Genomic DNA, 16,053 nt, shown 5'->3' on the forward strand with positions numbered 1-16,053 from the left:
CAGACAGCGGACAGAGACTACAGACAGCAGACCGAGTCAACAGACAGAGACTACAGACAGCAGACAGAGACTACAGACAGAGACTACAGACAGCAAATAGAGACTACAGATATAGACTATAGACAGCAGACAGAGACTGCAGACAAAGACTACAGACAGCAGACAGAGACTACAGATAGAGGCTGCAGACAGCAGACAGAGACTACAGACAGCAGACAGAGACTACAGATAGAGGCTGCAGACAGCAGACAGAGACTACGGGCAGCACACAGAGACTACAGAGACTACAGACAGAGTGTATAGACAGCAGATAGAGACTGCAGAGACTACAGACAGAGACTTTAGACAGCAGACAGAGACTACAGAGTCAACAGACAGCGACAACAGACAGAGATTACAGACAGCGGACAGAGACTACAGACAGCAGACCAAGTCAACAGACAGAGACTACAGACAGAAGACAGAGACTACAGACAGAGACTAGAGACAGCAAACAGAGACTTCAGATATAGACTACAGACAGCAGACACAGACTGCAGACAAAGACTACAGACAGCAGACAGAGACTGCAGACAGCAGACATAGACTACAGATAGAGGCTGCAGATAGCAGACAGAGACTACAGAGTCAACAGACAGAGACAACAGACAGAGATTACAGACAGCGGACCGAGTCGACCGACAGGGACTACAGACAGCAGACAGAGACTACAGACAGAGACTACAGACAGCAGACAGAGACTACAAAGACAACAGATAGAGACTACAGACAGCAGACAGAGACTACGGAGACAACAGACAGAGACTTCAGACAGCAGACAAATACTAGAGACAGCGGAAACTACTGAGCTTAATTTCACAGATCAGAACAACACCTGATACTCCGGTTGCTGTCAGCCAGCTGGAGTTCAGCAGAAAGACGAGTTCCCTGAATGACATTTGCTTTTTGGTCAAAATCCACACCGAGAAATTTTTTTCCTCAAAAATCTAACAAAAAAAGAAAAGAAACTATTCCTGCTTCTGTCTCTCTGGTTCTTTCTGTAAACACAAAGATTTTACAATTCACCTTTTTCACTATAATGTGTGTAATCTTTTCAAGCTGTCACTCTGTTTCCAGTCAACAATCGGTGATGCTGAAGTCAAAGTGCTCTGTTAGAATGAAAACACTGAAAACAGCTGCAACAGCAGAGCAAACAAAACAAAAAAGCAGCTGTGAACCTGGAGCAGACACTAAGGACACACATAGTACATGAGGTTTGGGTGTTGGTCTAACATGATCATTTTATACATGCATGGACAGGTGATGAAACAAACGGATGCTGCTTATAGATCTGCAGCCAGAAATCTGCATCTGCATACACACTCAGCAGTAACAACGTGGATCTGGTGTTGACTGGAGATAGTAGCAGACAGAGATTACAGACAGCAGACCGAGTCAACAGACAGAGACTACAGACAGAGATTACAGACAGCAGACCGAGTCAACAGACAGAGACTACAGACAGAGACTACAGACAGAGACTACAGACAGAGATTACAGACAGCAGACAGAGACTACAGACAGCAGACCGAGTCAACAGACAGAGACTACAGACAGAGATTACAGACAGCGGACAGAGACTACAGACAGCAGACCGAGTCAACAGACAGAGACTACAGACAGCAGACAGAGACTACAGACAGAGACTACAGACAGCAAATAGAGACTACAGATATAGACTACAGACAGCAGACAGAGACTACAGACAGCAGACAGAGACTACAGATAGAGACTACAGACAGCAGACAGAGACTACAGATAGAGGCTGCAGACAGCAGACAGAGACTACAGACAACAGACAGAGACTACAGAGACTACAGACAGAGACTATAGACAGCAGATAGAGACTGCAGAGACTACAGACAGAGACTTTAGACAGCAGACAGAGACTACGGAGTCAACAGACAGCGACAACAGACAGAGATTACAGACAGCGGACAGAGACTACAGACAGCAGACCAAATCAACAGACAGAGACTACAGACAGAAGACAGAGACTACAGACAGAGACTAGAGACAGCAAACAGAGACTTCAGATATAGACTACAGACAGCAGACACAGACTGCAGTCAAAGACTACAGACAGCAGACAGAGACTACAGACAGCAGACAGAGACTACAGATAGAGGCTGCAGATAGCAGACAGAGACTACAGAGTCAACAGACAGAGACAACAGACAGAGATTACAGACAGCGGACCGAGTCAACAGACAGAGACTACAGACAGCAGACAGAGACTACAGACAGAGACTACAGACAGCAGACAGAGACTACAGATAGAGACTACAGACAGCAGACAGAGACTGCAGACAGAGACTGCAGACAAAGACTACAGACAGCAGACAGAGACTGCAGACAGCAGACAGAGACTACAGATAGAGGCTGCAGACAGCAGACAGAGACTACAGACAGCAGACAGAGACTACAGAGACTAAAGACAGAGACTATAGACAGCAGATAGAGACTACAGAGACTACAGACAGAGACTATAGACAGCAGACAGAGACTACCGACAACAGACAGAGACTACAAAGACAACAGACAGAGACTACAAAGACAACAGACAGAGACTACAGACAGCAGACAGAAACTACAGAGACTACAGACAGAGACTACAGACAGCAGACAGAGACTACGGAGACAACAGACAGAGACTACAGACAGCAGACAAATACTAGAGACAGCGGAAACTACAGACAACAGACAGAGACAGCAGAGACAATAGATAGAGACTACAGACAGCAGACAGAGACTACAGAGACAACAGACAGAGACTACAGACAGCAGACAGAGACTATAGACAGCAGACAGAGACTACAGAGAGCAGACAGAGACTACAGAGACAACAGACAGAGTCTACAGACAGCAGACAGAGACTATAGACAGCAGACAGAGACTACAAACAGCAGACAGAGACTACAGAGACAACAGACAGAGACTACAGACAGCAGACAGAAACAACAAACAAGGTCATGAAAATGAAGAGTCATTTTCCTTGTTAACAACTCATTGTTCCTGGACATGTTCCTGCATGCTGGATGTCCATGTGCCTGAATCTATAGATTTCAACCACACCTTTCTCTGCTACCAACAACTTCTCACTTGATTTAGTTTTTTTTTATGTTGTTATCTTTTTGATTTTCCTCAAGGTTATTACCACATAAATATAAGCTCTGTTTGAGGATCAAAGTATTATCCAACTCACATGAAATCGTAATCACCAACACATTTACACGGTTTCCTGTTTGAACATCAAAATAAAGGAACAACAGCTCCATTAAAAAATATTTTATTAACAAGGTTTTTAAAGATGTTTCGTTTTTTAAACCTCTGCGTTCCAGATGTGCGTGATGGTACAGTGGCATCTATGAAGAGCATTTCTGTTAAACATGCAGCAACGTCCTGAGGCTGAGAAACCGCATTTTATAACTTAATCTTGCAGGACGCCAAGTGATGCTGCAGCTGAATTTCCCTTTACACATCAGATCACATGCTAGCAAGTAGAAATGTACACACCAGCTATTTTCAATGTTCATCATGGCTGATTCAGCAAAGAAACACAAAAAGACATTATCAGAGGGAGAGAGGATAAGAAAGAGAAAAAGAACCAGGGAAGAAATTAGAGAAGTCAAAAGTTCTGTGGTACATCTTTAACTTCTTTTAAATTAATGCAGCTAACGTGAACCAATCAGAGGAAAGTGTGTTTCCACCTCCAAATATCAGAAATGACCCTGACACATGGCCATCCATTGAGCTCATTCAGACCACAAACACATTTTCTACAGATACTAATCTGAAAGCAACATCATATCTTGTTTTCAGAAGCTACTGCAACTTCAGAAACAAGGCTGTGAATGTCCAGGATTATTATAAACAAACTACTATGTCACTTTTCAGCATTTCTTCTTTCAGAAAGTATCCAGAGTTCTTATTTCCATGCTCCTTCTGTTCTTAAAATCTGACACCTCCATTACCCATAATGCATCTCAGCCACCTGCCTGACCTGAAGCCCAGGTGGGTCATACTGAGCTCACAAACTCTGCAGCAGAGCAAGAAAAAAATGATGCCAGAACCTGAACATCAAACCAGAACCAGCAGTCCAAAGTCACCTGAAAAACTCTCCCAATCTCCAGCTTCATGTTCCACAGGGACCTGAGAGCAGATGAACTGTTCTCACTAAAGCAATTTAAACAGTCTAAAAGTAAGCATATACTCCCCTCTCCACATCTGTGTCTGCCTGACAGGAAGGCGTCTTCCTTCAGAGGCAGACTTTGTGTATCTGTTGTGATGCAGCTTTAAAGGGCGGCTGTTAGTTCAGACAGTTCTGTCAAACTGGAACTGGCTCTAATGGGCTCTTAGCAGCTGGCAGACAACAGCAGCTTCCCAACGGGAGCAGAGAGGATGGAGAGACAAAAACAAGGTTGAAATTAAGACCAGGAAACGTTGTGTTGCACGGGCAACGTTATTCATGCACACAGCGATGCCTCAGCAGACAGGTTGCTTGTTTTTCCACTTGTTATGGCTTAATAATTTTTCAAAAGAAGCTCATCACATTTAATGCATGTGATGTAGTTAATCTTTGTCTCATCTGGTTATTACATTCTGTGCTGCCTAATCATGCTGCATATTAACTCCTCTTCTCCTGTAATCATTGTCAGTGCGGTATTGATCTATTCACACTGACAGGATTATTTGTCTTTGAGTCAGCAGATTCAGCAAACTAAACTAATTAGAGGGCAAAGGTTGTGTCTGAATGTGGATCAGTATTTAATGTAGTAAAAGCAGAACTTTTGGTCTACATTTACATAAAAAACAATATGTGTGATTATTACAGTATCTGTCATGCACAGCTGTATTCAGAATGAAAAGCTACTTTCAACCATCTAACGTTGGAATTGTGTGTCGCATTCTAACATATGGACCATTCTCAGCTTTCGTCACTAATCACGTGACTTGCATGTCGGTGACGTTCATGGGTGACAAGAAAATAAACAAGCCAGCTGATACGGGACTCACGTCAGCAGCTGGCTAAAGAAAAATAAATAAATAAATAACGGTACATCCGTGTTGTGACCCTGAACGACGGTTAAATGTGTTGCTGTCGTCAAACCAGATTACTGGAAACTGTCACAGAGCTCTCAGCTGTGTTGCAAGCACTTTGTCCGTGGTAAGTTTATCGAAATTTTTGTTTCACATGCTTGAGGCTAATTTTTCCCCTAGATGAAAGACAATCCCATTGTCCCCAGCCTATGTCCCGTCCATCTTCGTGTTTGTCTGCACTCCTGAGAAAAGAATGCTAAAGAATGATCTGGAAAAGTTTAAAAGATGATGACAAGCAAAAACAGGAGTACACAAATACATTAAACTTTTTAAAAAAGGTCCTGTTCATTTGTTTAATTCTTGTTCATTCATTCCACAAGAACAAGAACAACAAAAACGTTGTTAATGTGCAACCGGGAGGACAGTTAAATAAGTTTATACGCAAGTCATGTTTTATGTTAAGCAGCAAATGAACTAAACATGCTCAAGTTTCTCACAGTATAAATGCGACCACGTTGAAACTGGTTGGATATTCCATTAATCCAACCTCCACTGTGGATCACCACGGTGACAACAGTTTTCAGTGTTAATGAAGAGTTGGACATGTATTTTCCTTTGTGGTCTCAATAAATGAAAGTCTTTAAACAGCAATGTTTTCTCACAGTAATTGTTAGTGACATTAACTCATTGTGCTCAAGACGGTGGCAAATGAGCAAGTGAGCTCAGAAGAGTAGTTTTTTTTTTGTTTTTTTTTTAACTACACTTTGATAGAAACATGACAAAACTAAGTACATTAAAAACATGTTTGTTAAACGGTGGCATTAATATGGAAGAGTATTAGGCCACCGAAGAAATAAAAAATAAAAAACAGAATTCTGAGAAAAAAGTCAGAATTCTGGGGACGGGGAAGCTGTCGTCGACACAGCATCAGCTTTTGTCACAGTAAAGTCAGCTTATAAAGCAGGGGTATAAACCAGCCTATTAAATTCTGCACAATGACTCATTAATTTAAGTCGGGTATGTTGGAGCAGGGACACATTGAAAACCTGCAGGATTCCAGCCCTTGAGGACTGGAGCTGGACGCCCCTGTTATAAAGCCTTCCCACCAGCTGTTAGTCTAACTTTACTGCAACTGAAAGCCGGCATTTACCATGACTATAAATGAACTACTGTTTTGTTGCCCACGGTAACCACGGTAACAAGCAACACTGTCAAACAAAATCGAACAAAAAAGATAGCTTTACACTCATTCAGGCAATACTGCTGAATTACTGTCGAGGAGAAAGTTGTAACTTGAACATTGCTTTTGAGAGCTTTCTCTTTCTTCAGCTCCTTCAACCTGGGGAATGCTAGCTAGCGTGCTGTTGATCCTCTGTTTTTGTATCGTCTGGTCACGCTGCCTTTTTTTTCGCTTTCTTGGCGACGGTGAAAACAGCTTCTGTGCTGCTGCATATGCATGGTCCTGCATATGCAGTAAAATTTATGACAAGATGTGATGTGAGATCATGTGATGGAACATTACATGGCGTGATGTGACGTGACATTCATCACTCTTCACAGTTAAAAGATCCATCATCTTAGATGAAGAAGACCTGTGATGTGACGTGACAAGAAGTGCAAAATTGTTATTTTGTCAATAACAATTTAACAGATTTTCCAACTTGCCAGGGTAGTGAGCCACTCTCGTTTAGTTTCTCCTCCAGAGTCTCAATTATTGTGCCCTGGCTCGCAGGGAAAACGCATCGTTGATGCCATTTGTCCCTTGTCGGTGGCAACATGGCAGACCATCATGGCGCTACCCTACGTGCTTAGCCGTCATATTTATGAACAAATCTAAAATTCTTCGCTTATGAGAATGTGTCAGACAGGTCTTAATACACCAATAATAGCACATATATACATGTAGACATCGATTTTGGCCAGTAAACACCTGAACATTTTACACAATGTCCCTTTCAGTTCAGCCATCTGCATATGCAGTAAAATTTATGACATAATGTGTTGTGAGATCATGTGATGGAACATTTCGTGACATAAAGACTTTATTTGTTCAGCCATTTTAATTACTCTTTACAGTTAAAGGATCCATCGTGACCCGTGACTGATGAGTTTTTAACAGTTGTCCCAAGCTGCTTGAGACCAAAAATAAAAAAAAAACAACTACACATTCCAGCTAAAATGATCATTTATATGCAGTCTGTTTTCAGTCAGAAAGTATAAAGCTGTTAGACTCTCTTGTAGAGAATTGTAATTTGTGCATCTATTTTGTGTGCATTTGAACACACACACAAATACCCAAGGTTACGCACATTAGTTTACAGAACAAGAAAACCCATGACCTGACTTGACCTGGCCTAAGGTGTTGTGATGTGACATGACAGAAAATTTATTTACTCATTTGTTTCGCCATTATATTAATTTGTAACTTTTAAGGGCTCCATAATTTCAAATCAATGAGACCCTTGGCATTGCATATCGTGGCATGGTGTATCATGGCGTGGCGTGATGTGGCATGACATCATTTAGCTCTTCAACTGGCACGTTGTGAGCCATTTGTATGGTAAGACAACAACTACTCCTTGATCCCAAAAAGAAACTGGGCACCTTCACTGCTGTAAAACGGAGTGGTAATGTACTTTTCCCCACAGAAATAAATCAGTCTTTACCAGGTTGAGGATGGAGTTGAGGCGTTCTAGTTCACAGTCGATAATGATCTGGAAGTCCTTCTTGTAGTCGAGGTCTGCCAGCAGCTTGACGAAGGCCATCTCCGTCAGAGTGTCCAAGTTAACGGAGGTGACCTGCCAGCTGTGCTCTGCCGCCGTGTCCAGGATCCTCTGCAGCACCGCCAGACCTAAGCGAGGACAGAAAGAAGCTCTTAAAATTTTTCTCGCTTGCATGTGAACATGTTCAAGAAGGCTTGGAGACCAATTTTATTTTGCTGTTTTTCACAGATGAAACAAAGAAAATGGCAAATGTTCCTTTTTATTTATTTATTAATTTTTTTTTTTTGGGGGGGGGGGGCAACGTCAGCATCTATAGGTGCTTTTCCATTACCCCTGGAATTGCGCAAAAGCTAAATATCAATATAAAAACTGTAATGGAAACACCTGTATTTCGAAAAAACTCTCATATATCACTTAAAAGTTTTCAGCTCTCTCAAGAGCTGGTTTTTCAGACGTGTCAATATAGAAGAATATCGCAAAAGTGTAATGGAAACACTTTTTCGCATTTACGCTTCCCAGACGTGACGTAGCGGGTCATGTGACCAGTTCATTTCAAATAGAGATGGCGCAATCTGAGTAGAAACAGGAGGAGACGGAAATCTTTTTACAAATAATTAAAGAAAAAAATATAATCGTCATCCCTGATAGCAAACAAAGGTGAAATGCAAGAGTTTTACAAAGATTTAGAAATCTCTATTCCTCTCAAAGTGGAGTCTCGCGGGACAAGATTTTAAGAGAATAACTGCTAATGCACTAAACACGATTCAATGGAAACACCTGCAAATCGCAATTGCACTTTATCGAAATCTTAGAAATATTGCTTTTATTTTGCCAAATACTGTAATGGAAACACAGCTATTGATGTGTTTTTAGAGTTGACTGAGTTAAGCTGCATTGGGATAGAAACTGGACCTTTGTATGGACCTTTTCTTTCACTTGACACTAAAACGTGATTAATTTAAATCTAGATTAACTTTCCACAGATATAAAATGGACTGATGATGATAAAACATGAATTAGAAAAACACTTTCAGAAATATTCAGATAAAAACAAAGGAACTGATGCTAAACTATGATGCTGAAACCTCTGTTTGGTTTTCTTTGGTAATAAAGTTTGACTTGAGCAAATTTCTAATGCTGATTTGAAGGTATCACCAGATCCTACACAGAGGAGTTGTACTGTTATATTACAGAGAGATATTTTCACTCTATGTGGTTTGTGTACTTTTGAATGCATTTTGATGGTTGTCAGTCTGATTTTTAGACACATAGACAGACTTTTGCTCACAGGAAGAAAACTGATAACTAACCCAGAGATATTTTTCCAGGGAGAGGATGAGGAGGCTGCAGCTTCACAGTCTGAATGACAAGCTGTTTTTTTTTTTTTTTTTTTTTTTCTCAGAGGAATCAGATGATGTCTACTTTAGGCCAAAGGTTGGACTTGACCAGATATGTGAGTTAGAGAGAACTGATGTAAGAAAGTAAATAAATAAATATCACTGACAAACTGATTTGTTTAAGATATATCTAAGGGGGGGTTTCAGAAAAATTTCTTTAATCTTTCAGACTGCCTTCTCCTCCTCTGAGCTGTAATAGGTTATTTAGGCAGAGAAATCTGACCTCATACATTCAGACCTGCAGCAGAAACATGACATGGAGCCTGCAGATCAGGGATGAAGCAGAATCAGCGGCTTATCAAGGTAACTTCAAGTTCAGCTACTGATGTTCAGCAATTTGAAGCTGTTTCTCCTATTACTGAGGTGTATCACCATGGCAACTGATGCTGGAAACAGAACCTGCTCCAGAGACTCCAGAGAGATCAAAACAGGTGAAAGCACCACCTCCTGACCAATCAGATTTCTTAGAAAATGAAAACAAATGAGGAGGAAAAGAAAAGAAAAATGAAATATTTGGCCGACTGAAATAATTTTGAACAGATCATGATGTTGCTTTCCAAAGGTTTTTTTTTAAATCTTGCCAGCTGTAAAATAAGGTATTTTAAGCTCTTCTTCCTAATGAGGAAAATAAATAAATAAAATCACATCATCAAATGTCTTCCAGTGTATTCCTATCACCTAGCAGGCCATTTGCTCTGCTTCTGAAAAGCCTATGAGTCAACACAGAGTAATCACATCAGCATTTTACTGCGTATGAACACACACACACAGATACACACACAATGCACACCGTGTTCAAAAGACAGCTCAGCAAAATTCACAGAGACTTCAAAGAGTCGAGAGACACGCTGACAAAGAGACTTCAAAGACACTGTGACACACACACACATGCTTGTACAGTTATCTTTGTTAGGAAATTGAATTGACTTCCATTTATTGTGCAGACTGAACCTGAATCTATGCAGGAATAATAAATTACATCCTGGCTCCTCTGAGGACTATTAATGGCAACAAAGTCAGTGTTTATACCTGAGAAGGTCCCAGAGAGGTAGCACACATACAGAGAAATGCTTTCTTCAGGTTATCAGCTCAGGTCCTCTTAACATCTGGTGCCAACATGAATCTTCTGTGACAGCTTCTGATCAAATCTTAATTATCTCCTCTTTAAGCAAATCATAATTTCATTTGTTTGGTATGTGGGTGGTCCCAAAATGAATCCTGAGGATGCATTCTGCTCATAGTGCTAAATAAATGTCAGATCAAGAAGATCACCTTTAGTGTAGCCTCAGCCTTTAATGTTGACTAAATAAATTTTGTGGAAAAAAAAAATTAAAAATAAATAAAACAGTTCTTATCCACTGACCCTGTAGGTGGCAGCAGGGAAGGTATCCAAATTGGAGCAAACTTCATTTTCAAGTGTTTCCAGGGGCTACCAGCAACACAACTGATTCAAATCAACTTGACAACAAGCTGTAGGATGTCCATTTCATATGACCCAGGTGTGTGGCAGCAGGGAAACATTTAAAACCTGCAGGACAGCAGCCCAAGAAGATTGGAGTTGGTGATCCCTTCTTTAAGAAGCCTCTTTAATAGGAGGGACGAGGGGTCAGATGGTGAAATTAGACAACAATGGTACATGAGCTCAACACCTATCATAGCATTTATTGCTATGATTTTAGAAAAGGTTGTTGCTAAGAAACTTACAGATGTTTCAAAAAGAAAAAGCACAGCATTCTGGATAATTTTTAGTCTGGTTTTCATAGGGCTCATTCCCCTGAAACAGCCCTTCTTACAGTCTCCAATGACATCCTGGTGTGTAGTGATGCTGGAGAATGTTTTGTGTTACGATGTTGGACTCGACCTTGGTCTTTGACCATCACATCATGCTTGATAGGCTGAAATACTGGGTTGGTGTACCAGGATCCGCTTTGAAAGGTTTTCAACATATCATTTTCTACAGCTGCTGCAAAATTCAGGTCCTCTTCCTCATCTCTTACTTATGGTGTTCCACAAGGGTCTGTTCTGGGGCCTTTATTGTTTCTGATGATATTTAGTTCTATATGTCTTTTAAACCCCATGAGGTTTTTAAGGTTTAGATCTTGCTCAGGTGCTTGGGCTCTTTTAGAAAATAGATGTTATATTAAACCCTCAGTTACAAACCTTGATATAACTGAACTTTAAATGGTCTCTGGTCCTCATGTTAAATCTCCAGTTTGCTCCTGTTTTTATCATTTAAAAAATATTGCCAAGCTGAGTCACACTGTGTCTCACTCCGAGTTGTAAATGATCCTGCATGCTTTTATTTCATTTTTTGGACTAAAAGTGAGTAGGCAAACTTAAACAGATGAGTCTTGAGTCTGGATTTGAAGATGGAGAGAGAGTCAATACTTTTGATGTCGAGTGGTAAAGAATTCCAGTTTGGAGGCAGATCAGCTGAAAGCTCTACTCCCCGTGGTGCTGAGGCAGACAAAGGGCACAGTGAGGTGGATGGAGGAGGATGATATGAGGGAACGAGCTGTAGTGATCTGAACAAGATCAATTCATGAGGTAACAAGACTATGGACAAGGATGGAGGCAGAGAGGACAGTGAGGGAGGGGCAGAGGTGGTTGATGTTGCGAAGGTGGAAATAGGCAGAGCAGGTGATCTTGTTGATGTGGGGATGAATGACACCCAAACTCTTAATCCTTAAGGGGGATAAGTCTTAAATCTGAAGGGGGGGGGACTAAGGAGCGGTCGATGGTAAGGGAGAAGCTGTCAACTTTGGATAATAATGATTTGCTATTTTTTACATTTTTACATTTTGTCACTTCCCTGGTTGGGTTTAGGAAATAAGGTCTTGATTAGAGTAGAAGACTACTTGGTGAAACTGTGTCCATCAAGACGGACTTGGATGGCATCCAGGATGCAGCAGATTGGGATGCACCCTTAACCCTGAGGTTTCACTGAAAGCAGAAGTGTCACTAAAGACACTAGAAAACTACTTTTCCCCACATCTAGTAATTATAGGTTAATATTGCCTGCATGAATAAACAATCGTCTGTGTCACTTCAGGGAGGAGAACAGTCTAAGGTAAATTCAGTTTTCCGGTGAAGACTAAACTTTGTGGTTTGTATTTGGAGTTGACTTGTTTGAAGAACAAGACACCAGTATATACATGGCTTACTGACAAAATATATGATCTCCTCTGACAGGTAGTAGCTCATTACAGTCATAAACTGTCAGTGTTTACAGCTGCCATTGAGGCTCTGCTCACCACGTCAAGTGTGTTGATGATAATGTACAACCTTCAATTAGAGATACAGCAAAGCAAGACAAGCACCCTGGCAGAGCGAATATACTAACACCGAGGAAGAAAGAGAGAGAGAACAATAATTATAGATTGATGATAAAAATAGAGCATAGAAGTAAAGGAGGCAAACAAAAGACACAGAAAACAAGAGAAATTCAAAGGAGATAATAAATGTAGACACTAATCTGCTTTCAGTTCTCCGTCTCATTTCCATAAACATAATGAATGTTGTTTACTGTTAAAACAGAAAATAGGAGGAAAAAATATGTGTACAGAAGAAAAGCAGGTGACAGAGAAGGGACAATAAAAAGTGATTAGAGGAGACATGAAGGACAAAAAGGAAGGAAATGATGGATAGATGAGCAGATGAAAACCACAGCAGAACTGAGGGAAGGAAAGTGTCATGTAAAAACACAAAACACCAAAGGAGATGATAGGGGGAGGAAATGTAAGAAAGGGAGAAACCGAGTCGTTTTCTTGGTTTTTACAGTTACAGCTTCATCGATGGAGCTCAAGTTGTCTTTAACCAGCTGAATGACTTTTTGAATAAAACTGGAAATCTTGATTAATTTTAATCAGGGTTCCGACCTCATCACAGCCCTGAAACAGACCTGGTCAAAATACTTTAGATCACAGAATCCCTGTGCACAGGCTGGAAAACTGGGTTGGACTTTGTAGAGCACTCTTTAACTGCTTCATGTCCTGTTTAAAAGGACAATGTTATTTAATTATGATTGGCAGTGATGAATCTGTGCAAATGGTCATGGCTTCTGAGTCCCCCAGGGATCAGTTCTTGATCTACTTCTATTCAACATATGATCCTTTTGGGTCAAATATTACATAACTAGAATCAAGCATCACAGTTATGCAGACGATACACAATTTTAAGAGTCTTACTCTTAGACTTACTGTGTCAGTGTCTGAAGCAAATAAATGAGAGACTTTGTTATTTTTGTTGGCCTATATATGGGTCAGTGGGAGCGGTTTGTCAGAACGGTCAGAATTTTAGTGGGAGTGGAAGGGAGCAGGATTGAAAAAATAGTCCTGCACAGGGCTCTACATGTAGGTGCTGAACAAAAGCAGGCCCAACAAGGAGCCTTGGGGAGCTCCAAATCACCTTTGTTTGAGTAGGACTGTGGTTACTAACTGGTACAAAGCAGTCCCTGTCTTTCAAATAGGATAATAATAATAAAAAAAAATAATAAAAATAATAAATAAATAAATAAATCTGGCTTGCCTAAAGAAAAAGAAAAACAACTAATAATCTTTGGCATGATGTAGCTGTAGATCTAAACGTCTGTCAGATCATTGGACAATATTTGAATGTTATCTCAGGAAAGACAGCTCTAATAAAGAGAAGCAGCGGTTTTAGTTCAGGTGGTTCAGGAGAGGTCTACTGTTACAGCCTCACCTGTCCAGGGCTGGTAGTCCTCCAGCAGCTCTCCTCAGATTCTCCACACCTGGTCCTGATCTGCTCATCAATATCAAGTCCAATCAGTCACACCTGTCCTCCAGTCCTTATAGTCCCCTGTTCTGCCTTCAGTCCTCATCAGTACTTAACCTACACACATACAGGACTCATCCCTTCTCCTTCCCTGGCTCCCTGGTTCCTATCCCTCCAGCCGTCTCCTGCAGAGTCAGTAAGACCAGTTCCTTGCATTCTTGGTGCAGTAATACAGTCTGTTAATCTGTCATGTGTCTCCGTGTGGTCCATGCGTAACATCTACAAAATGGACTATGTGTTGTCAACATCCCCCAAATGGGAGACCTCAGCTCTTAAAAGATTAAAATGTGAATGTGGAAGTTTGATACCAGCAATACACTCAGAACACAAGCATTATTGTTTCCATTCTGTTTGTAAACTATAAAATAAAACCAGGCCATCACTTCTGGAACCAAACAAAAAGTAAAACATCACAATCACCACACTAAATCGGATTTATTTTCCTTTGTTTGCCAACACTTTGTCAATTTGGGACAAAGACGAACAAAATCCAATTAAACATTAGGCCTACAAAAACCTAACAAAACTATTGGCCATTATCACACTAACTCACTGCAGGGAAATGTGAATGATGGGATCTTAAAAAAAGAAATCCAATAATAGAGCTGCACATTTATTTACTTAGAACCAAAAAGTTAACAACTGTTCCATATTAATCATATTTCTCTCTCAACGGGCAACTGCAGATTTTCATGTTGAACACAAAAGAGGTAAATGTCTTTTTTTAAGCCTTGTCTCTTTTTTGGTCCTTTCAGGTCATTTTCCCTTCAATTTTGGCCACCATTGTGTTTGTGTTAGCCCACATGAGATGATTTTTCTTCAGCTTTTTTTTTTTTATTTCATTTTCATTAAAAGTCCTGGATACCAGGGACAAACATACTATATGAGGACAAAAACATCCTCTCCCAAAATCTGCCATTAAAAGCATGAAAGATGGAATTTTTTTCCCCGTTTTTGTTTTATTATTGAAAGAAAATTATTATTTTAACCCTTTAAAATCAATTTGATCACATGATACAACTCTCTATGAAAAAAACAAAACATACAATAAGAATTTTTCATAAAGTAATACATGTTAAGGGGATGGTAACTTTGCACAAAGTTCCTAATCAGTGTTTTATGTTTGTTGTACATTTAAGTCCCATTTCATGGAAAATAACAAATAAAATGTGATATTATGTAATTAAATTAGCATTTAAATTGGTAAAATGATTTACTAATTACACATTTGGCATTTCTGATTAACACTACAATTAGGGCTGGTGGAAAGATTTAAATAAAGAACTAGAAAAATAAAAATATCTAATTTTTTTAAAACTGTTTTTGGTCTTTGTTTTGTCCTACTGACCCATAAAGGTAGGAAATTGTAGCAACCCATATGGGCAAAAAAACATAAATAAAAACATTTATTAAAAATGAAAAAAGTCAAACTAAAGATAAGAACAAAAGCATATTAGAGGAACCTAGAAAACAAACAGAGGTCTCTGTTTTGGATGACTGTTAGCAAAGCTTGTAATGTGTTTGCTGGTGCGTGTATGTGTGAGTGTGGGTGCATGCAAGTGTGCATGTTGCATGTGTAACGGTGTGTTAGTGAGATGTTAGACTGGCCAAGCGGCTGCAGCTATGTCAACCACACAGGGAAGAAAAAAAGAGTTTCATGTTAAATTAAACACGGTCTGTTCATGCGAGCTGAGGCTCTCCTGTCTGCTTTATTTGCCAGCAGCTGTTGTCTGTCCGTCCGTCTGTACAGAGTTTGAAATCAGAGGATGACTGGCTGAGCTCTGTGCTGTCCAGTTCAACAGCCACTGGAGAGAAAACACCTTGCTCAAAGGTAACTTCCAGAGCAGCAGCAAATATCAGGGAATGGTGAGGAACACGTAAAAGCTCTCTCAGTTCTCCAGACAGTTAAAAACAGAGGACAGGAGGTCAAAGGGGAGGAAGGAGGATCTATTGTTACAGCTCAGATTTTATGCTGCTTTTCTTGCCTTCTTTCCTAACAGTAATCAAATGTGTGAAAAAAAAAGAAAAAAAAAACTAAAAAGGTTTTAAATTAGAAGAAA

The 16,053-nt window shown here is 40.2% G+C and overlaps 1 protein-coding gene across 1 annotated transcript in view; it reads right to left on the reverse strand.

Moving 5' to 3' along the window:
* Window positions 1–16,053, reverse strand: part of LOC121654514 (glutamate receptor 1-like) — a 157,111-nt gene that overhangs the window by 58,257 nt on the left and 82,801 nt on the right. Inside the window, exon 4 of the mRNA XM_042008688.1 lies at window positions 7,746–7,930. Within this exon, the coding sequence (XP_041864622.1) occupies window positions 7,746–7,930 (185 nt within the window). The remainder of the gene's footprint in view (window positions 1–7,745; window positions 7,931–16,053) is intronic.

The sequence above is a fragment of the Melanotaenia boesemani genome, chromosome 15, assembly GCF_017639745.1.
Source record: "Melanotaenia boesemani isolate fMelBoe1 chromosome 15, fMelBoe1.pri, whole genome shotgun sequence".
NCBI classification, from domain to species: domain Eukaryota; kingdom Metazoa; phylum Chordata; class Actinopteri; order Atheriniformes; family Melanotaeniidae; genus Melanotaenia; species Melanotaenia boesemani.